The sequence below is a fragment of the Giraffa tippelskirchi genome, chromosome Y (genome assembly GCF_054371585.1).
Source record: "Giraffa tippelskirchi isolate mGirTip1 chromosome Y, T2T-mGirTip1v1.2.pri, whole genome shotgun sequence".
Taxonomy (NCBI): Eukaryota; Metazoa; Chordata; class Mammalia; order Artiodactyla; family Giraffidae; genus Giraffa; species Giraffa tippelskirchi.
In genome coordinates, this window is record NC_137290.1 from 3,304,673 (window position 1) to 3,328,927 (window position 24,255).

A 24,255-nucleotide genomic window follows, 5' to 3' on the forward strand; every position below is an offset into this window, starting at 1 on the left:
GGTTTTACCATAACATCTTACGGGAAAACTCATCCGAATGTTTTCGCCAACCCAATATATGATTCCATTGCCATAAAATGCACAGAAAAGACAAATCCACAGTGAGAGATAATAGACTGATGATTAATTAAGCTCTGGGAAATTGGAAAGAATAAATATTGGGTTTCTCCTTGGACGGATGAAAATATTCCACAATTAGAGGGCATTGATGGTGGTGCTTCTCTGTGAATGTACGAGGACCAAGGCATTGTACCCTTTCAATGTGCACCACGTCTATAGACTGTTTTAAATAAAGGATCCAGGCACTGAAAGGCAGAGGACGAGGCAATCTGGTGGGTCATTTACAAGAAGGTGAAGATGAGGGTGGGGGAAAGGCCATTAAAAGAATTCAGAGTATCTAAACAAATGACCCTCCAGAGAACTACGTCGATGGACTATTGCTACAATTCACGGAGGAGGCTACTTGGCCTAAGAGGGGGAAAACACCGATAAATATAACTGAAATAAATATAAGAAAAAAATGAATAGCAAAGGGGGCGAAAAGGAGAGGCAGAAACAGATGAGGCCATTTGTAAAAGATTCTTTGTTTCCGGAAAGATGAGAAAGGCCCGGTTTAATAAAAGAACTATCAATACTGTAGAAAAAAAAAAGGGGGTGCTATTTCTAAATGATATTATGAGTTTAGGTTATATAGAAGGGAGAAGAGGATGACAGGGTGAAAGATAACAGAGGTTCAAAGATGTACTGAAATAGGAATCCTTCTGGGGTGTCCTCCATGTGTTTCAAAAAGCATAGCATTGAGTTAAGAAACACACACGTGTACATGTATCTATTAAATACATACACATTTCTCTCTGGATATTATCTCTCTCTATATACAGATATATAACCATCTCTCTACATCTGTCTATATACTATATATATGTATGACTATCTCTATCTATATATAACATATACACCTAATTCTTTATTTTTATCTCTTCCTATATCTATGTGTCTGTTTATCTACCTAGCTACCTGTCTATCTATCACCTCTCTATCTACTATCTATCTTTTCTATTTTTATCTACTATCTATCTGCCAGATGGCTAAGTAAAAAACTCACAACTGAGTCATCTAAACCATCACTGGGATATTTTATTAAAGACACAACGACCACTCTGAGTGACAGAAAACATTTCTCGATTCAAACTGGAAACGTTTCCTTATTCCAAAGTCACTTCCGCAACTCCGGTACAAATCTCAGTTGTCTTTGGTAGAGTGGGTGGTGTTTCGCTGTGAGGTCATCTCATCTCTCTGTCTATACTGAGGGCTTCCCTGGTGGCTCAGCGGGTGAAGAATCTGCCCACAATGCAGGAGACCTGGGTTTAATCCCTGGGTCGGGAAGATCCCCTGGAGAAGGCAGTGGGAACCCACTCCAGTACTCTTGTCTGGAAAATCCCATGGACGGAGGCGTCTAATGGGTTACAGTCCATGGGGTGGCAAAGAGTCGGACATGACTGAGCCACTAACTTTCACTTCACTTTCAGAATTGGTGGTGTCTCTCTGTGAGGTTACCTCATACCTCTCTATACGCCGAAACGTGCATCTTTATAACAATGCATGCATATCCTACCTACCTCTTTATGACAGACCCACTGCACAAGACCTAGATGTTTTTCCCCATAATATCAGAACCTAGAATAAAGCCATTGTACTGAATGCAACAAAAACCAATGCCTGTGACCCCAATTAATGGCATAAAGAGTCTTCCAAACGGTTTATTTGCATGAAGACCTCAGGTCATCCGTGTCCAATGGCTGTTACGTCAAAGGGATGCATTTAACATTCCAAAATACTTTTGAGCTTTTATGCTGAGAGTCACATCCTTCTTTCAAAGAACTATTATTATTATTATTTTTTAATCAAATGAAAAACTGCCCAACTCATCAGAGGGGACTTATCCAATCCATATGTTACTACGGAATTTTATTTTAAAAACATGATTTACGTTTTAGCTCCCTGTACTAAACAGTAGGACCTTGCAGTTTACCTCTATATGCAATAGTTTAAATCCATTAATCCCAAATTTCTAAACCCTCTGCCTCCTAGAGCACACAAGTATGTTCTCAATGGCTGTGAATATATTTCTGTCTTGTAGGTAAAATCATTGGTATTGTAGAGTCCACTTAAAAGTGATATCATATGGTATTTCTCTTTCTCTTTCTGACTTACTTCACTTCATATTATGATCTCCTGGTTCATCCATGTTGCTGCAAATGCCATTGCTCTGTGCTTTTTTATAGCTGTCAATTATTCTATTATATTGTATATGTATCACATCTTCATTATCAATTCATCTGTCCCTGTTCATCAGACAACATTTACATTGTTTCCATGCCTTAGCTGTTGTTAATAGTCCTTCTATGAACATAAGGGGTCCTTGTATCTTTTTAAATGACAGTTTTGGTTGTATACATACCCAGGAATGGGATTGCTGGGTCACATGGCAACTCTAGTTCTGGTTTTTTGAGGCATCTCCATGCCATTTTCCACGGTGGCTTTGCCAATTTACATCCCACAAACAGTGCAGGAGGTCTCCCTTTCCTCTGCACCCTCTATAGCGTTGGCTATTTGTAAACTTTTTAATGATGGCCATTCTGGCTGGGGTGAAGTGATACTTCATTGCAGTTTTGATTGGCATTACTCTGATGATTGGCAGTTTGGAGTATCTTTTCAAGTCACACTTTTTCATATTAGTTTTATATGTGAGTACATGTCTGTACACTCTTTGAAGGCACAGCCTTTGATTTCTCTATAATGCTGTGTAAAAAAACAATAACCAGTAAATAGGGATTGAAATTTTTTTAAAACAATATAATTTACATTGCTAAATGCACAGTGTATCTGCCATTTCTGGGTTACATTTTAACCCTTAAAATATTCTCTTTGAGGACGTCCCTGGTGGTCCAGTGGTTAAGACTTCACTTTTCACTGCAGGGGGTGAGAGTTCAATCCCCTGGTCAGGGAGCTAACATCCCACTAAGCTAAGATGCCTCGGAGCCAAATGACCAAAATATAAAACAGAAGCGATACAGTAACAGAATTCAAGAAAGGCTTTAAAAATGGTACACAGCCAAATACAGGAAAAGGTATTCTCTCTCATCCTGGTGTCCTCAAGGATTTATTTTCCTAAAGACCATGATCGAAAGTCCAATGTGTGAGGGAGAAAAGAGAAAGAAAAATGGTCCTCAGGCCAGAATGTGTACAGTCTTGGAGTGTTTCAGCCTCAAGGGACTTTCAAGGTCTCACTCCGGATGTCTTTTAGAGATTTTTCAATGATCTGACTTGGAAGGGCTAAAGACTAATTCGTTAAATTCATCCGAGAGAGGAGGAAAAGGTACGCAGGAAGACAGTGGGTATTTCTCTTACAGGTGTTGCTTAAAAAGCATTTCTCTGATAGAACCATTGCCCGAAACTGAATTTCCAGCTCACCCCAATCAAGCCAATGTTGGAGGCTCTCCAATTCAATGCTACTCCTGGGAACTCACCAGTTCTTTCTCACACTACACCATCTTCTCCCCCAACTCAAATACCCACCACACCTTTCTTTCCTTTCCTTTCCTTCTTTTTTTAAAATCATGACTCAAAAAAATCTAATTTTTAAAAATTTTTTTGGCTGTGCAGCATACAGAATCTTAGCTCCTCCACGAGGGAACTGAATTGGAGAACCCCTGCTCCATGCTGGGAGCACAGAGTCTTAAACACTGGACCACGAGCGAAGTCTCACACGTTTCCTTTCATTTAGAATGAGGTTTGTGTGTGTTTATCCCCAAGAAGACAGAAACCACACTTTAATGAATGAAAATCGATCAGTCCTTCTTTTACTATGTGCAAAGCCAAAGAAAGTGCACGCGGCAGAGAAACTGGTTTCTTTCTTTTAGAATGAGTCATCATCAGAGACTCTGTTTGCGAGGCAAACGTCCAAGAAGCATCCAAGAAAAAGCACTGCTGAATGGATGCCCTGGATGATCATGAGCAAAAGTTCATGTGACACCCTAAAATCAGTTACTTGTAACGTATGGCCTTCCCTGGTGGCTCAGATGGTAAAGAATCCGCCTGCGATGCGGGAGACCTGGGTTCAATCCCAGGGTTGTGAAGATCCCCTGGAGGAGGGCATGGCAACCCACTCAAGTATTCTTGTCTGGAGAATCCCATGGACAGAGGAGCCTGGGGGGCTGCAGTCCACGGGGTCGCAAAGAGTTGGACACGACGGAGCGACCAAGCACATACGTGTGCTGTTTAAAATAATTAATGAATTTATGTATTTACTTTCGGCTGAGTCGAGTCTTAGCTGCAGAACGTAGGATCTTTTATTGAGGCCTGCGAGGGTTTGGTTGCTCCACGGCATGTAGGATCTTAGTTCCTGGACCAGGGATCGAACCAGTGTCCCCTGCATCAGAAGGTGGATTCCAAACCACTGGACAGCCAGAGAAGTACCAGCACGTCCTTTAAGAATAGACTCTTCTATCAAGTGTGGCCAAACACTGTGATTTCCAAAAGAGACTATGCATGCAAAAATAACAAGGCAACTTCTTTGAAGAAATTCTGAATCATTCATAAAGAGTAGGAGGAAATTCTCCATCATAACATAATCAATTATTTTGTGCATTTGAGACAAAACCAAAAAGTCTTTTCTATTGTAGCTTCTCATCACTCCTCAAATTGGTTGCCACCCCTCAGTGCCTTTATCAGCTGCAGAGTTTTACTTTTCTCTGTGGCATCATGAGTTTGAGCAAGCTCTGGGAGTGGGTGATGGACAGGGAGGCCTGGAGTGCTACAGTCCATGGGGTCGCAGAGTCGGACACGACTAAGCGACTGAACTGAAGCGACATCTATCTCACGACAGGCTCTTTATCCCACCATAATGGTTCCGTATCTACCCTCCTCATGTGCTTCTAAAATCCCAAACAACAGAGCATCCAGCCTGAACCTAACCTCCTCCTTACGTGCGGGACAAATCCATGAATGCAATGGGCATTTGCAGCCACCAGGAGGCAGAAGAGGAAAGCCTAAGTCAACGATCATCCACACAAAACCTGACTCGGTCCTGGCACTTATCAACACCAGCAACTACAGAGACCAGATTAACAGTTTCCCAGTGAGTATTAAATGTACACGGAGCTACTGACGAGGATAACGAAACACATTCTGTTTGGCAGAGGGGAGGGGTAAGCATCTTGCATTTTTTCTTTATTGCATATCTTCTGGATCAGAGAGGGCTTGACAAATAGCGCAGAGTAAAGAACCCATCTTCCAATACAGGAGTCGAAAGAGATGTGGGTTCGATCCCTGGGTGAGGAAGATCCCCTGGAGGAGGGCATGGCAACCCACTCCAGTATTCTTGCCTGGAGAATCCCATGGACGGAGGAGCCTGGCGGGCTACAATCCAGGGGGTCACAAAGAATGGGACACAACCGAGCAACTAAGACTTTCACTTTCTTTCCAGTATTCTTGCCTGGGATATCCCAGGGATGGAGGAGGCTGGCGGGCTGCAGCACAAGGAGTCATGACGATTTAAAGTCAACTGAGTGAATGAGCACTTTGGCTGGATCAAGGAAGCTTGACCTTCCCTGGTGCAGCGTGTCCATCCTATATAACTGTGTCATCTTGATTCTCGTGGATACACCTTCCTCCACCCCCCACTCCATCTAGATGACATCAGTGACATCCAGACAGAGAGTCCGGAAGCCTATCTGCAGGCTGGCCAGTCACCCCAACACACACCCACCACGGAGGGTGTTCCTCTAAGGGCTTCCATCGGTTCCTTCCATCCTCCTTTGGCTTCGGGGTTGTGACTTGCTTTTGTTCAGTCGCTCAGTTGTGTCCGACTCTTTGCGACCCCACAGACTGCAGCACGCCAGGCCTCCCTGTCCATCACCTGCTCCCAGACCTTGCTCAAAGTCAGGTCCATTGAGTCGGTGATGCCATCCAACCATCTCATCCTCTGTCGTCCCCTTCTCCTCCTGCCTTCAGTCTTTCCCAGCATAGGGAGTTGTGAGCGGTCCTACATAAAGTGTCGGCACACTCCCCGTTTTCTGAAACATCCTATACTTCTTCACTTTTGCTTGTCTTTCCCCTCAGGGCAATACCTCATATCTCCCCTCTCCATTTAGCTTATCCCATCACTGACTCGTGAAGACTTTCTCTCTTGAGGATGAGAAGGCAAGTTTTTCAAGGTGGAAATCTAACCAGAGGGAATCTGACAGGTGAGAAAAGAGAATGGACTTATGAGGGAAGCATGAAGATCCCAGAAGGGTGAGATGGTGGTTTTTTTTTTTTCTTTATAGGTATGTTGATGAACTTTTGGGGCTTCCCAGGTAGCAGTAGGGATAAAGAATTCATCTGCTATTGCAGGAGACACAAGAGAATCACTGGGTAAAGAGATCACTGGGTTAGGAAGATCCCCTGGAGTAGCAAGTGGCAACCTACTCCAGTATTCTTTTTTTTAAATTTTTCTCCAGGCCAGTTATTCTTTCCTGAAAAATTCCATGGACAGAAGAGCCTGGCAGACTACAATCTATGGGATTGCAAAGAGTTGGAGATGACTTAATAACAGTGGGCACGCACGCACACACACACACAAACTTTTGACCTGATGAGGAAGATGTCTTCCGTGAGAAACCCAAAAGAAAATCTGCAGGAAAAGATAAAATCAAATAAAGAATAAAGATTAAGAGGGGGGAAATGGTGCAAGTTCCAAACAGTAGAAGGCATCTTCAAGTCTCAAGTGAAAGAGAAACGTACGTACCATCTAAATAGGAAACTGACATTTTTTCAGCAGAGATACATCTGGCTTGTTCTAACAGAAGGAAGCCACTGAGTATCCCAGATGGAAATCGCTTCTGCGCACATGAAAAGTGAGCAGGTGTTTCTGATGTTCTGAGAATCCTTGAAAAAAGGCAGTTATATAAAACTACATGGGTGACATTTCATCAGACTATAAGATACTTATCAGGTGAGGAATCTAATGAACTCATTCTTCGGGTCAATGGTCTGAATTCCATGTATGGGTCAAAGACATTTAAGAATGCAACTAAATGGGCCTCAGAGGTTAGACACTGGACGGGTGGACAAAGCCTTAGATCTATTGCAACAAGAGCCTTACTTTTTCAAACATCATGGCTGGGGCCCATAGCACATGAGCACGCATCACAGTGGACCATCAATAGTGATTCTAAGGAAACTGCATCAGCAATCAGGGACCTGCTTTCGGGAATATAAAAATACACTGTAAGCCCAGCAATATTATTAACATTTCCCAAAGAGTCCTAGATTTGATAATAAATTGGGTGTTCACTAGCTAAGCAAGGGTTGGGCTAGGCAGTTCTGATGAAAGAAAATATTCATTGTTTGAAAAGCAAGTGTGGGGATCATGTCATTTATCTATTACAAGTGCCTTATCCTTGTTTCTCGAAAGAATGATAAATGGAAATTTAGGTGGTATTGGATACATACTGCATTACATTTTTGGCTAGTTGCATTTTTTTTTCAGTGGCTCAACAGTGATGTTAATAAGATGTCCAAGGCTATTAACAACACTGGAAATTATACAGTGACTAGGTTTAATGGTCACTAACATGACCGACTCAATGGACAAGAGTTTGAGCAAACTCTGGGAGACAGTGAAGGACAAGGAAGCCTGGTTTGCTGCGGTCCATGGGGTCACAAACAGTCAACCGAGCGACTCAACAGCAGCAAACACGTCCTGGGCTATGAAACCTCAGGGACACAAAGCCGCTGGATGGTAGTATGGTATGTACAACAGCCTCGCAAGGGAGAGAACGGAACCACCTTTTATAGAGACTCAGGAAATGTTAGCTGACTGTTCTCAATGTCACATCACAGACAACAAGTGGAGAGGAGGTCCCACTTCATTTTTATTCCATGCCAGTGTCCTGCTTTCCTTCTGACCATCATTCATTTTTCAAGACTTCTCTTTGGGGGTAGGAAAAAGTGGTAATCATCTCAAACAATGCTTTTCCATTCCTTAGGCAGAAAAATAGCGTTTCGGCATGTACGACTCTTTGAAGAAAAAAGTTCAAACGATGATTTCTATGTTTTGGTAAAAAAACATCCACTCCTGTCAAAAACTCTAATACAGATAATCACCATGGTGCATGCTGTACCATTGCACTGAGTCATTAAAAACAAAAAAATCTGCATGCCAATGGTTCGAAATATTTTCAGAGAATGATAATAGCAATTTTCCTTGCAAGCAAAGAAGTAAACGACCACCTCCCAGTTTGCAAGAGGACAGCAGTCGACACAAGATGTCTGAAAGAAGATTGACTGAGTCACGCTTGAACGAAATCTATCGCCCTGTATAATCGGTGGAGTTGGCACACTTCACGCCTTCAGATAAAAGGGGGTCTGTGGCGTTGGGCTTCACACGAACTCATTCGCGGAATGTAAATAGACTGTCTCGGGGATGCTAAATCACTTCTTTCATTTCCTGGCCATGCCTCTTGCAGCTTCTCTGTGATTCTCCCCAAGATTTGTTTCTTTTAACTCTCAGCAGCAGAAGGTAAACTTAAAATGGTTCAAATGAGGAAAGTTAGAAAAGGAAGCTTTTTTCCTTTCTTTTCTCTTAAAAAAAAGAAAAGCAGGTGTGTGAATTCCCACAAAATTGTTCCAGATTCAAAATCGGGCCAAACAGCTAATAGATCACCGTGTAAAGCGGCTTAATACCAGCTGGTCGTTAACAGAGGGGAGAGGCATCAATTTCTTTTGAAATCTAACCTTCTAAGTTGCGTCAGCACCACGGCATTCAGGCAAGACAACGTTTCGCTATTCCTGCAAAGTGAGTGCTTGCCCAAAACCACGGCTCCGCTTAGAAAGCAGCATTGGGAGCTGGTGACGCTCCATACAGACCCCCACACTGTGCTCTTTGAAAGCGCTGCCAGAGGGGCACGCCGTGGTCGCTGGCTTCCTCTGCCCACCTCGTCCTGAGAATGGACCTTTTGTGAGGTATCACGGAACACCACTTCCTGTCTCAAACACCAGTAGCCAAGGCAACTCCCCAGAGGATTCTGGAAAAAAAAAAAATACTCAGAGGGGCATGCGATCCACAGTCTGCGAAATGAACGGAAATGATTCGAAGATTTGGCTGGGAGCACCAGCGTGAGAAAAGAAAAGGAAATAAAAATCACGAAACGAGAAGGCTCTAGACGCTAAGTGATGCTGTGTACCGTCTCATCCTCTGTCGCCCACTTCTCCTCCCGCCCTCAATCGTTCCCAGTGAGTCAGCCCTTCGCATCAGGTGGCCAAAGGATTGGAGTTTCGGCTTCAGCATCAGTCCTTCCAATGAATATCCAGGACTGATTTCCTTTCAGATGGACAGGCTGGATCTCCTTGCAGTCCAGGGGATGCTCAAGAGTCTTCTCCAACACCACAGTTCAAAAGCATCAGTTGTTTGGTGCCCAGCCTTCTTTACGGTCCAACTCTCACATCCATACTTGACTATTGGAGAAATCTAAATAGCTTTGACTACACGGAACTTTGTCTGCAAAGTAATGTCTCTGCTTTTTGATATGCTGACTAGGTTGGTCATAGCTTTTCTTCCAAGGAGCATGTGTCTTTTAATTTCATGGCTGCAGTCACCATCTGCAGTGATTTTGGAGTCCAAGACAATAAGATAAATACTGTCCGTCACTGTTTCCGTTTTAAAAACCTGAAATTTCAAGTACTCTGTGGATGTCCCAAAAGGTACAAGTGTGCACACATCTTGCATTTTTCAATTAGAAAGTCACTTCAACAACTGTCCCACTTCCCTGGGGTCTTCTTGAATGTTTTACTGGTGAATGAAACGAAATGCTCACAACAAAATTCAAACATCAAGTTGAAAATAAAATATTCTTGGTGGAGAAAACATTTTCAGTCCTGTTTCTTGTTTGACACAATTCTGTGAGTCCAGTTTTTGTTTTGTTTTGTTTACCATAACCATTCTGTGACACACAGATCTCATTCTCATAGCCACACTGTTACAAATTCAATTTTCTGCACCATCTCAACGCATGTTTTTTCTCTGCCTTGCCACAAGGCTTGCAGAATCTTACTTCCCTGCCCAGGGATTGAACCTGTACCCTCTGTTGTGGAAGCTCAGAGTCTTAACCACTAGACCACCAGGGAAGCCCCCTCAAAGCACTTTTTGCCTTGAAAATAAATGCTGTTACATAGACCATGGATATTACTCATGAACTGACCAAGAGCAGGCAAAACCACAGAAGGTAAGCCTCAAAATATTACCATCAAAATGCTATTTTTTTTTTCACAACCATACTGTTGGTGAAAATGAATTGAACACCAAAACAGCAGACTGGCGCTCTGGAATTCCTATGCTCTTAGCCAAGGTCTTCTCACAGTCAATGGTAAAATTTACACAAAGTGAAAAATCACCAAGTTACAAAATTCAAACAAGAGTATTTCATCACACAAGAATGCAACATCATGTGACCACCTACCGCCTCTTGTCTTCAAAATCCATTAGATACAGAATATCCATTAAGAGAGTAAGTAAAAGAGTTTCCAACTCATGATCAACACACCCACAAAACCACAAAAGCTCATATCTATAGCCCATTCTCCACTTTACCAAATCAGCACCTGTTACCAAATGCTTTATCAGACAGCACCCAACTGTGTTCATGTGAGAAGCTAATGTCAGCCAAGCCCAGAGAAAGAAAAGTGCTTTGCATAACATCCCAAGTTCATTTGATGACCCTGCAGGCTGAATCTGTTTTAGGAGGGGTTCAAGGAAAGGAAACCATTGGATTAAAACGTGAAAATTAAACGAAAAGAAAATGAATGGTGCTACTTGAAAGTCACGAAGGAATGTATCTTGAAGCGTGAAGTGAGTTTTGTAGCGGAAAATTCCTAGGCACTGGAGTAACACAGGTGTAAGCAATGAGCCCCACAAAAAAAGAAGCATGATTTTCTCACGGACTCCTGTGTGCTGATGGCTGAGGAGGGTTCACGGAAATTAAATCCCTGGGTTAAGATGTGAAAAGTAACAGAAACAAACAGAAAAGAAACGCGGAAGTTACAGAACGAATGTATCTTACAGCGTGATAAAAAGAAAACCGACGGAACAGAGGCACCTTGGAGCATTAGTCAAAGTTACGGAACAGATGCACCTTGGAGCATTAAGTGAGGTTTGGTAGAAATTCCTAGGAGCTGCAGAAACACGAGTGGAAGCAACGAACCCCCACAGAACAAGAAGCGGAACCTGCTCGTCGTCAGCAGGCACTCACTCACCTAGGATCCCCAGCCGGTAGTTGATGGTGATGACGATGACGTTGCCGTAGCTGGCCAGGATGCTGCCGTCAATCATGTTGCCCGTGCCCTCCATGTAGGACCCGCCGTGGATGTACACCATCACTGGCTTCTTGCTGTTCTGATCATGGATGTCTGCAAGAAAGAGCCAAGTAAGGGAAAAAAAAAAAAATCACACTGATTAACCGAGACTAAACTGAAAGACGTGAGTGACTTTCCCTAGTTGGGATGGGAATCCATCGCATGGCCCTTGAATTAGGGACACCTCGGTTAAGATGGTCAGATGGCATCATCGACTCCACAGACATGAATCTGAGCAAACTCTGGGAGGTACAGAAGCACAGGGAACCCTGGCGTGCTGCAGTCCATGGCGTCGCAGAGTCGGACACGACTGAGCGACTGAACAAAAACAGTTAAGATGGCTTAAGGATAAAGGTCGATGTTGTGATATTTTCTACTCATAGAAATGATGCGGACATTGGAATGAATTTGTGTGCATGGGTATGTTTGCATATGTACCTATGATACTACAAATTTAACCACTGAGATGAATGAATTACTTCGTCCCTAGATAGTAATCAAACCCTAGAAGGGCACGTGCATTGAAGAAGCCCATGGTGTCTATCAGTGGTAAAGAATTTGTCTGCAATGAAGGAGACCCAGGTTTGATCTTTGGGTTGTCAAAATCCCCTGGAGAAGGGCACGGCAACCCACTCCGGTATTCCTGCCTGGAGAATCCCATGGACACAGGAGCCTGGTGGGCTACAATCCATGGAGTCACAAAGAGTAGGACACAAAAGAGTAACTAACACACATACCTAGTATCTATTAAAACATACATTTTAATTATCTAAGTTAGTGCAAAGTCAGCTTCAAAATTATCACTTTTTACCATAACTGCCCTCTTCAGTCAAAGGTGAACTTAGAGATTGACTTTTGACTTAACATTGAGAACATAATACTAGTAGTGAAACCGCAAACTCTCAATACATGATGACAAAAAGAAAAAATAGTTAAAAATGATCAACAGAAAAGAAACATGGAAAAACAAAGAAAGGGGCCCAAGTGTCTTTTCTCTAAATGACTGTTTGCAACGAAATACCAACTGAAGTGACAAAAAAAAGTGGAACAGACGCGAGCTGAAATAAAGATGGCACAAGAGTGCAACCTCAACATGAAATGGTTGCAATCCTGCTCATTTCCCCATGGAATGAAAACTCCCATTGCGATCTGAAACCAGAGTATCCTGAGTCATCATTACTTTAACATCGATGTGAAAACCCTACTTTGCAATGGTCTGTGACAAAAGAAATCAGGACAGCGTATGTCTGCTTTCTCAAAAGTTGTGATTAAATAACTTGTTTGGTGTTCATTGTCCCTTGAGCTTATATGTAGTGTTTAAGAATCCTCATCCCGATTATAATTATTTCTGGGAATTTCTGTATGTATATACATATACATGTGTGTCATTTAAATATCTGCATGTTATCAAATAGCAACCCACTCCAGTATTCTTGCCTGGAGAATCCCACGGATGGAGGAGCCTGGAAGGTCTACTGTCCGTGGGGTAGCAGAGAGTCGGACATGTCTGAGCATGTGATGGGTGCTTGTTATCAAGAAAAAAGCAAACGCATCCATGTACGTGAATTTTCATTTTTTTCGTAAATACTTTTTTTTTTTTAGCCTAATTTGTGGAGACATGTTTGAATGATCAGGAATGAATTTTAAGGAAATAAACCAACATGTGGATGGAGGCTGCTCATAAAATGAATTACGAGGACCATCTGAAAACAGGCTCCTGGATGCTACCAGACTCCCTCCAGGAGGCCAAAGAACCCCTGTGGTCACAGTCAAGTACAGGAAAAAGTGTCAAGCCGCCCATCTGTCTGTAGATACTTAACCCACAGCAAAAAGAACGTTATTTTCTCATGTAAAACTTAAGGAGGAAGTAAAAAATCCTTTTTGAATCCTTGACTCATCAGTGCTCAGTCGTGTCTGACTCTTTGCGACCCCACGGACTGTAGCCTGCCAGGCTCCTCTGTCCGTGGGATTCTCCAGGCAAGGGTACTGAAGTTGGTTGTCATGCCCTTCTCCAGAGGACCTTTCCGACCCAGGGATTGAACCTTCCTCTCCTGCACTGGCAGGCATATTCTTCACCACGTAGCCACCTGGGAGACGCTCACTCATCACATGCCATGTGGAACTCTTTAATCAGTCATCGACCGTATAAGGCATGGTGTTTGACACCATCCGCTAGTGGCTCTGGACAGTGATTTGCTGTTTGGGTTCTTATTTATGTTACCCTCCTGGGCTGTATTATGGGAAAGAAAAAAGTTGACATTTTTCGGACTGCTTTAAGGGGTTCCCTCAGGAAAAAAAAAAAAAAAAAACATGTTAGGTTAACAGCTATTACCTTCCGAGACACTCAGAAGAAGGTTCGTGTGAGCTCAGGGAAGAAATAATCAGATGTCATATTCATTCAATGTTAGGGAAAAAAAATTCAATAAATAACAGTTTCTTGGTATTTAAGTAAAAGGAGAAAGCATGTTAATATAACAGGTAGCTGGCAGGATTGTGAAAACAGATGCCAGTGACAAAAAGGGAATAAGATGCTAAAAGGATACAAGGGTACAAGATGCAAATTACACCTGTAGTTGGTTATATAAGGATATGGATGAAATTACAGGTGCCCTGGGGCCTGACAAGGACAGGGTAGCTGATGACTCAGGGCAGCTGTCGTGGTCCAAAGGCAGCAGAAAAAATCTCTAAGTGCATACTGAAAGCAAGAACGCTCTGAATGCGGGTCTACAAAATATTAAATAATGGTCATATTGAGAGAACAGCGGCTGAGGAGGCAACCGTGGCAGAACTTTTCTCAGAGACCCGCTGATTTACGAAAGAAGTCTAAGAGGGTGGGAAAACCAAGCAAGGGATAAAAAGGCGCTTTGAGGGAACTTTTGCTTCCCAACAAGGACGGGTCTCTGGTCCACTTTAAATTGTCTTTCAGCTAGAGAACCACAGGTCCATCGAGGGTGCTCGTCCCTTTAAGTTAAATAGTCGGAAATCCATGCCAGTCTGCCTTGGGCTTTCCTGATAGTTCAGAGAGTAAAGAATCTGCCTGACAATGGAAGAGATGAGGTTGGATCCCTGGGTCGGGAAGGTTCCCCTGGAGAAGGAAATGGAAACCCACTCCAGTATTCTTGCCTGGGAAATTCCATGGACAGAGGAGCCTGGTGGGCTACAGTCCACGGGGCCACAAAGAGTCGGACATGACTGAGCGACGAAGCACAGAGACACAGACCCAACCTGCCCAAGCCCGCAAAGGCTGATTTTTGTTTCTTTTCTTCTAAACCATTTGTTCCGCTGAAGCAAAAAGATACCACATGCTAATGATGGTTTACATGCTGCGTTATCTTCCATCTTTAAAAAAAAAAAAAAAAATCACCCTACTTCTAGTGGGTAATCTGTCCAACAATTTGAGAGCCTTCAAAAAGAAACTCTCCATAGCAACTAAACATTTTTAGGGGAAATAAAAAAAAAAAGTTCTGAGAGCGGCCGTGGTGTGAAAACAGAGATGCAAAGATCTAGATTTTCAGCCTTTTCAATTCTTTCCTATACCCTCTACTTTTTTTTTTCCTTTAAAGCTTCCAAAACGCATTTCAGAGAGAAACAACAAATTCTCTTCAAGACACTTTTTCATGTATTTTACTGTGAGCCAGAGAAGATGCTTTGAAAACCCTATTTTGGAATCAGGACATTTGGGAGAAACCATCGTAAAAACAAAGATGGAAATGCCAGCCCCCCCCAAAAAAAGTTGTACTGAGCTGTCTTGGTGTCCGCAGAAGAAACAAAACAAGACTGAAGCTCCAAAGTACAAAACGAAATTACAAAATAACATTTCAAAGAAAGGAAACAACGCATACATGCATGTTTTAAAATTTCACTTTCTCTTCTTGTGACCAAGCCAAAAAAAAAAAAAAAACTTAGGAAAAAGAAAACGGTGAGTTTCCTTGTAAATGGCATTTTCTTACTCACTTCATATTGAGAAACATGTATATAACATTCTCCCAGGGGGTTTACATAGTCATTGGGATTAAAAATGACAGTGGTCCCCAAACAAGAACAAAATAAAGCAGCACACGGAAGTGTACTCTCTTCAGATAAGGGGAGGAAAAACAGGTTGAAATGGAAAAAAGAAAAAAAAAAAAAGATATAAAATCATGCATCAAGATCGAGCTTTGTAAAAAACAAAAAATACCTTCATCTTCACCACGATCATTACTGGTTATATCATCAGCGTTTTTCTTTGAGTTGGCTCCTGGGGTCATATTGCGAAGGAAAATAAAGGGAAAAAAAGAGAATTCAAAAACAACAGGTTTGCAAAAAAATTCAGAAGAAAGAGATACTACGTAGTAAAAGAAAAAAAAGTCATACAAAAAGCTGAAATCTGTTACATTTGATTTCAAAAACATGAAATAGGGAGATGCAAAATGCATATAAACATAAATATGTCAAGAAGAACAAATTCAAAATGTTACTTGCAAAAAAAAAAAATTAGATACCCAGTGAAAATGCAGTTTGAGAGTTAAAATGATACTACTGCAAAAAAAAAAAAAAAAGTAATATGAGGTGTAAAAAAAAAAGAAAATGAAATTATTTTTTAAAGGGTTTCCCAAATTTTAAAAAGAAATGCATATGAAATATTCAAATGTTCCTCTAATTTTAACACATAATAATCTAGACACATTTTTGAAATGTAACTGATACACCTTGCTTAGGAAATTCTATACTGTAAGAAGAAACACATTAAACGATAAACATGAAAGATGAATCGAGATATCTTAAAATTGACATCAGTTTCATGCATAAGAACTTAAAAACATACCACTCCTGATAAACATCAGATAGCCACTATAATTTATTTAAATCCGGAATGCTCACTTGTCACTAGTAGCTAGAGAACACTGCACGTTATTGATTCCTTTGACCTACTGTAAACTATCATTTTGAACAAGCGTTTCTGAAATCAAGATAAAACACTATAAATCATGTTTTTCTGTGTTTTGAATACTTATTAAATATTGCTTGAAGGTTATTGGTATTTGTTTAAAAAAAAAGAATAAATAAAGTCACCTACCTGGACGACATGCAACATAAACCACCTTGAAATTTCCTTGTCAGCAAAATGAACAGAGGTTCCCTTAATGCCACCAAAAAAACCCTCAAAAACAAACAAAAACAAAAACCCAAAACAAGGCTCTCTGTATGCAGTGTGCCATTTTGGTTTCTATATTTTCAAGATACAAGGAGCTAAAACATTGAATATCACTGAATTATTCCATTAGCTCAACTGTCTTCTTTTTACAGATAGACCTGGCCCACTAGGATGCATATGCTAGTTCTGGAAAACTTGAGTTGCGGCAAACAATGAAAAATGGTCTTTACCTTCCTTCCTGGCTTCCCTGGTGGCTCAGAGGGTAAAGAATCTGCCAAAAATGTGAGAGACCCGGGTTTGATCCCTGGGTCGGGAAGATCCCCTGGAGAAGGGAATAGCAACCCACTCCCATTGTCTTTGGCTGGAGAATCCCTAGGACAGAGGAGGCTGGTGGGCTACAGTCCACGGGGTCGCCAAGAGTTGGACACAACAGAGGCACTAACACTTTCACTTTACGTTCCTTCCTGGATGTACCTAGCCACTGTCACCCACAAGAATCGTATCAGAAAAAACAACTAAAACAACCACAGTTGTACCAGACTCAGGGGGACAACATCATGTTTCGAAACCAAGATCTGAAGTTCCTGTTTTAGTTCCTCAAGAAGGGTTGAGTATTGGAAATATCACATGGATTAAATAAGCAGAACTGGGAGGGAAGGTGAAAACCTGATCCTTTTCGCTTGTTGATTTTTTGAGATTCAAATATTCCCCACTGTACACAATTTCAAGCTACCAACATAAAGTCACTGAGGAGACCTTGGGAAAGCAGTGGCCCCCTTGAAACTCAAGCCTATCAGCAGTTTTTCACTTTAACTACATGAAGATAGAATGGAGGCTTCTAGGAGACGCGCCCCACCCTCAAAGATCTAATGCTTGACGATCTAAGGTGGAGTTGACGCAATAATAATAAAGTCTACAATAAACGCACTGTGCTTGAATCATCCCAAAGCCATCCCCGCCACTTCAGTCCCTAGAAAAACTGCCTCCCATGAAACTGGTCTCTGCTGTCTAAAAGGTTGGAGATGGCTGTTCTAGGAGACAGTCTTTTCTCCTTACCATAACACGTTCAAGCCCAGTCTTTCAAAAACTACCATGACGCTGATAGTACCCTGACCACGGAAAGAACCATGAAAGCACCATGACACTTTTCCAGTGGTCATGTATGAACGTGAGAGTTGGACTAAAAAGAATGCTGAGCACCGAAGAAATGATGCTTTTGAACTGTGGTGTTGGAGAAGACTCTTGGGAGTCCCTTGGACTGCAAGGAGATCCAACCAGTCCATCCTAAACGAGATCAGTCCTGAATATTAATTGGAAGGACTGATGCTGAAGCTGAAGCTCCAATACTTTGGCCACCTGATGTGAAGAACTGACTCACTGGAAAAGACCCTGATGCTGGGAAAGATTGAAGGCAGGAGGAGAAGGGGACGGCAGAGGATGAGATGGTTGGATGGCATCACCAACGAGATGGACAGGAGTTTGAGTCAGCACTAGGAGATGGTGACGGACAGGGAAGACTGTCGTGTTGCAGTCCCTGGGGTCGCTAAGAGTCGGACATAACTGAGCTACTGAACTGAACTGATGACACTGATGAATCAACCTATCATAAGCATCAGCTTAACATGGAAATTAATTCATGTCCAAGAATTCCACTGCAGGGAAAGATCTTAAAACAAACTTAAAGAAACAACCTTCCTCAAAGAAGTTCCATTGTCTTCTGTATTGTTCTGTTCATAGTTTATCAGTATAAAACGTATTTCAAAGCTATCTCCTGGGCTGAATGTGTGGCTACATCATGTTAAGAAGAGTGTAAGAAATGCCTTTTTTTTTTGAATGCTCCGTGCACCTTGAAGAATCTTATTCCTGAACCTGAGATGGAACCTGTGTTCCCAGCAGTGGAAGAACAGAGTCTCTGAACCACCAGAAATGCCTTTCTTACACACACAGTCTATGTGGAGGCTAGAAATAAATTCCTTTGCATTTCTGATCAAAATTTCAGTTTTTTGAAGATTTTCTAAGTTTTTAAAAAAATAGGTCACCTCTTTCATTGAAAAAGAAATGACACTAGAAAAATAAAGCTCTGGACTTCCCTGGTGGTTCAGCTGGTAAAGAATCCGCCGGCAATGTGGGAGACCTGGGTTCAATCCCTAGGTTGGGAAGATGCCCCTGGAGAAGGGAAAGGCTACCCACTCCAGTATTCTTAGACTTCCTTGGTGGTTCAGCTGTTAAAGAGTCCTCCTGCAATGCGGGAAACCTGGGTTCAATCCCTGGATCAGGAAGATCCCCTGGAGAAGGGAAAGGCTACCCACTCCAGTATTCTGTTCTGGAGAATTCTATGGACTGTATAGTCCATGGGGTTGCAAAGAGTCGGACACGGCTGAGCAACTTTCACTTTCAAGAGACATGGAATGGATAAAGGGACTGAAAGTGTTATCTGATGACTCCAATTCCTTCCCAGAAATAAGTTCCTCGTCAAGTCTGACTATCTCCCTGGACCACAGCCTTTCCAGCCCAGTAGGCAATGAGAAAGGTTGGTAACCACACCTACACTCTGCCCTTCCCATGAGTCTGCCCTTATATCCCTGCCTCCTTATGGATTTTCTTCCTATTAAGACTCCTTTGTCTTCCCAGCCACAGCTGAAATCTCAGGAACACGACCGCTGACCTGACTGAAACCCAAACAGAGGCCACTCCGCAAGGTGTGGGCTGAGTTAAATGCCAGGGTTCTTTCTCAAGCTCCAGTTATCAACGATTTCAGGCTCACCTTCACTGCATGAAATTGCAGGAATCTGGAATTCTTCCCTGGGGAAGGATGAGAGGCAGTACTGAAGCAAACTATCCCTACCCCCTCCACAAGGGTGGAGGAAAACACTCTAAAGATTTGCAATGTTTTAGAAGTCGCACAACCTAGTTATATCATTGATTCAGTGGCAATCCAGGGTAGTGTCATCGAGGCTTCAGCAAATTCCTTTGATCACCCAAGTATGATTTGTAAGAGCTCTAGAGAGGTATAATTTTCAATCATAAAATCAACTCACCAAGGTGCAAAATTGAAGGATTTGTGTCTGTGTGCATGTGTGTACATATACATGGAGTTATTCAACCAGCAACATAAACTTGGCTCCCCAGGTGGGCCTAGTGGTGAAGAATCCACCTGCCAATGCAGGAGACGAGGGTTCGATCCCAGGTTCGAGAAGATCTTTTGCAGGAGGAAATGGCAACCCACTCCAGGATTGTTGCCTGGGAAATCTCATGGATAGAGGAGCCCAGTGGACTACAGTCCAAGATGTCACAACAAATTGGACACAACTGACCTACTGAACACAGTAGTGTATTACACACAGGGTAATCTGATTTGATTCAAAAAACTAAGATCATGGCATCCGGTCCTATCACTTCATGGCAACTAGATGGGAAACAGTGGAAACAGTGGCTGACTTTATTTTGGGGGGCTCCAAAATCACCGCAGATGGTGATTGTAGCCATGAAATTAAAAGACGCTTACTCCTTGGAAGGAAAGTTATGACCAACCTAGATAGCAAATTAAAAACCAGAGACATTACTTTTTCAACAAAGGTCTGTCTACTCAAGGCTACGGTTTTTCCAGTGGTCATGTATGGATGTGAGAGTTGGACGGTGAAGAAAGCTGAGCACCTAAGAATTGATGCTTTTGAACTGTGGTGTTGGAGAAGACTCTTGAGAGTCCCTTGGACTGCAAGGAGATCCAACCAGTCCCTCCTAAAGGAAATCAGTCCTGGGTGTTCATTGGAAGGGCTGATGTTGAGGCTGAAACTCCAATACTTTGGCCACCTGATGTGAAGAACCGACTCACTGGAAAAGACGCTGATGCTGGGAAAGATTGGGGGCAGGAGGAGAAAGGGACGACAGAGGATGAGATGGTTGGATGGCATCACCGAGTCGATAGACATGAGTTTGAGTAAACTCTGGGAGTTTGTGATAGACAGGGAGGCCTGGTGTGCTGCAGTCCATGGGGTGGCAAAGAGTCAGACATGACTGAGCGACTGAACTGAACTGAACTGAGTCTGATTTGAGAATATTTCCATCTCCCCAAATGATTGCTTGTGTCCACTGCAGGTATTCAATATTTCTGACATCAATCTCTCTTAGTCAACTAATGACATAGTGTAGATTTTCCATTTTGGTGCGTTTCCTATAAGTGTATTCACAGAATGTGTATTCCTTTCTGTCTGTCTTCGTGCACTTGGAGTGTCGTATTGGAAGTCCCTTCATGTTGCACCATGCAGCACTATTTCATTCCTCTTGTTTGTACGGACGAGTAAGAGTCGACTGTGTGGATGCACCACATCCTGTTCATTTACTCCTCTGTTGGCTACTGCTTGCCCTGTTTCCATACGGTGGCCCGTTTGAATTATGCTGCTATGAACAGTTGGTGGTGATGGTTTTAGTCGCTAAGTCATGTCCAACACTTTGCAATACCATGGACTGCAGCCAGCCAGGCTCCTCTGTCCATGGGATTTCCCAGGAAAGAATACCGGAGTGGGCTGTCTTTTCCTGCTATAGAGGATCTTCCCAACACAGGGATTGGACCTGTACCTCTTGGACTACCAGGTGGTATCCTGTGGTTCAGGTGGCTTTTTTTTTTTTTCTCTACCCCTAAGCTACAAGGGAAGCCTGTGAACCATTTACATGCAATATTTTTATGGATGCATATTTTAATTTTTCTTAAGTGGATATGGAGGAGTAGAACTCCTACTTCTCAGGACTCATTCATGTTTAATAGTCTAAAAACTAGATTATTTTCCAAAGCGGCCAAATAATGGTATATCCCCATCAGCAGTGTATGTGGGTTCCAGTTCCTCCAAGACCTGCTATTATCTGTTTGATTGTAGGCATCCTAGTGGGGGTGAGATGGTACCTCACTGCAGTCTTCATTTGCATTTAGCTAATGACTTAATCGTATCAACTATCTTCTCCGGTATGATCTTTTTCGGTGGATGAAAGTGTAAAGTGAAAGTGCAAGTCGCTCAGTGGTGTCCGACTCTTTGTGACCCCATGAACTATACAGTCCATGGGATTCTCCAGGCCAGAACCCTGGAGTTGGGTAGCCTGTTCCCTTCTCCAGGGGATCTTCCCAACCCAGAGATCAAAGTCAGGTCTCCCGTGATGCAGGCAGACTCTTTACCAGCTGATCCATGCAAATATTTTGCCCATTTTAGAAACTGGTTTCTTGGCTCATCAATCTTCTCAGTTCAGTTCAGTCGCTCAATCGTGTCCGAGTCTTTGCAACCCCATGAATCACAGCATGCCAGGCCTCCCTGTCCATCACCAACTCCCTGACTCCACCCAAACCCACGTCCATTGAGTCAATGATGCCATCCAACCATCTCATCCTCTGTCATCCAACCATCTCATCCTCTGTCATCCCCTTCTCCTCCTGCCTTCAATCTTTCCCAGCATCAGGGTCTTTTCCAATGAGTCAGGTCTTATCAGGTGGCAAAAGTATTGGAGTTTCAGCTTCAACATCAGTCCTTCCAATGAACACCCAGGACTGATTTCCTTTAAGATGGACTGGTTGGATCTCCTTGCAGTCCAAGGGACTCTCAAGAGTCTTCTCCAACATCACAGTTCAAAAGCATCAATTCTGCACTCAGCTTTCTTTATAGTCCAGCTCTCACATCCATACATGACTACTGGAAAAACCATAGCCTTGACTAGATGGAACTTTGCTGGCAAAGTTCCTTTTAAATGTCCTTTTTAATATGCTGTGTAGGTTGGTCATAACGTTTCTTCCAAGGAGTAAGCGTCTTTTAATTTCATGGCTGCAATCACCATCTGCAGTGATTTTGGAGCCCCAAAACATAAAGTCAGCCACTGTTTCCACCGTTTCCCCATCTATAAATGAAAGGGCTTATTTCTGGACTCTAATTGTATCTCCTTCTATATTTCTGAACATGTGAGCGAGCACCTTACTGTCTGAGCTTTAGAGTATGTTTGGAAATAGGGAAAGACAAGTGTTCCAACCTCCCTCTGATTTTTGGACATAGTTTGCTTTTTCTCCGTACAGACGAAATGTTCGAACGAGCTTGTCAATGGAAGCAAGAAACACCCGCTGAGATTCTGATGGAAATTATTTGCCAAACCACAATTTTAAATTAATTTGATAGAGCCGTCTGACCCAGAAACATAATTAGATGTCGCCTGTAATGTTCTATGTATATTTAACTTCCCACCCTTTTGTTCTTTTTCAGTAAGCTGCTGCAATATTTGTTCTCTCAAATATAGCTAATTAAATGTCCTAAAAAATCAACCGAGTTCTCTTGAGTATCTCATTTAGTTACAGTCATGAACTATGTCAATACAGGGATTACAAGAGACAAGGAAAAAGGGTCTGCTGTAATTTAGTCTGAAATACACCTATTCCATGCCTGCTGAAGAGGTGTTTCAAGGTCCAGATGGGCCATGAGTTTTCTCCTGGTCCCCAGAAGGCCACAGTCATATTCCTTTACATCTAATAATTAGCATCTCCAGCAAACCTCGTGGGGAGATGGCTCTACATATTAAAGCGAATATTTAAATAACTTCAAACAAATGTACAGCCATTCCTTCATTAAAATTGCAATGTGATTTTAAAAATGAAATATCTCAATGTCCCTAGTCCTGAAGGATGTCTTTTTTTTTTTCCTTTTTTTTACACCTGTTCTTCTGATGTTCTCTTTTAGTACTATATCTACATCATTTTCAAAGTCAAACTATTTTAAACAGTGAAACTTGTTAGTTGTTCCGTCCTGTACAATTCTTTACGAAGCCATGGACTGTAACCTGCAAGGCACCTCTGTCCATGGAATTCTCTAGGCAAGAATACTGGAGTGGGTAGCCACTCTCTTCTCCAGGGGATCTTGCAAACCCAGGTCTCCTGCATTGCAGACAGATTCTTTACCGTCAGAGCCACCACAGAGGTACTTTATGTCATAGATGTAATAAAAACTCTTTGTAGAGAATATGGAACAGATAGACCAACCAAAGTTAATGAGAAAATAGAAGAATATGGAAAACTTATAGATGCTGCAGTTACAATTTTGAGGCAGGAAAGTAATTTTACACCTCTTTTATTTTTTAATATATATTATGCTATGTTACCACCAATTATGCAAATGGTCACATAAAGTCACCAACGGTGCTATGAAATCACACTATGTAAGACATAAAAACAAAAATGACAGAACTTCAAAAAACCCTTTGAATTATTGCTCTTAATGTGATATACCATATTAAAAATGTATTCAGTTCACATGAATTTCTTTATGAATAAAATTATTTTTATTTTATCCTACATTGTGTACTACATTTTTTGCTTTTTATTTATTTCAAAAAAAATTTATTTATTGTAGGATAGTCGCTTTACAAAGTTGTGTTAGTTTCTGCGGTACAGCAAAGTGAATCAGATAAATGTGTGTGTGTGTGTGTGGGTGTATATATATATATATCTTGCATCTTTTTTGGATTTCTTTTCCAATTAGATCATCAGAGAGCACGGAGTAGAGTTCTCTGTAGAGTTCTCTGTGCTATACGGCAGGTTCTCATTAGTCATCTCTTTTACACAGAGCATCTATCTATCTATCTATGTATATTCCATCTCTTTCGGATTTCATTCCCAATTAGGTCATCAGAGAGCACGGAGTAGAGGTCTCTGTAGAGCTCTCTGCTATACGGTAGGTTCTTGTCAGTCATCTCTTTTACACAGAGTA

At 42.1% G+C, this 24,255-nt stretch overlaps 1 protein-coding gene across 4 annotated transcripts in view; it reads right to left on the reverse strand.

The window, feature by feature from the left end:
• Positions 1 to 24,255, reverse strand: part of LOC145537824 (neuroligin-4, X-linked) — a 372,289-nt gene that overhangs the window by 134,572 nt on the left and 213,462 nt on the right. For 3 of the 4 annotated variants that reach the window (XM_081568716.1, XM_081568718.1, XM_081568717.1), the window contains exon 5: positions 11,296 to 11,448. In XM_081568716.1, coding sequence (XP_081424842.1) covers positions 11,296 to 11,448 — 153 coding nt within the window. Of the gene's footprint in view, positions 1 to 11,295; positions 11,449 to 15,571; positions 15,632 to 24,255 lie in introns of all 4 variants that reach the window. The other variant, XM_081568715.1, reaches the window with a different exon arrangement.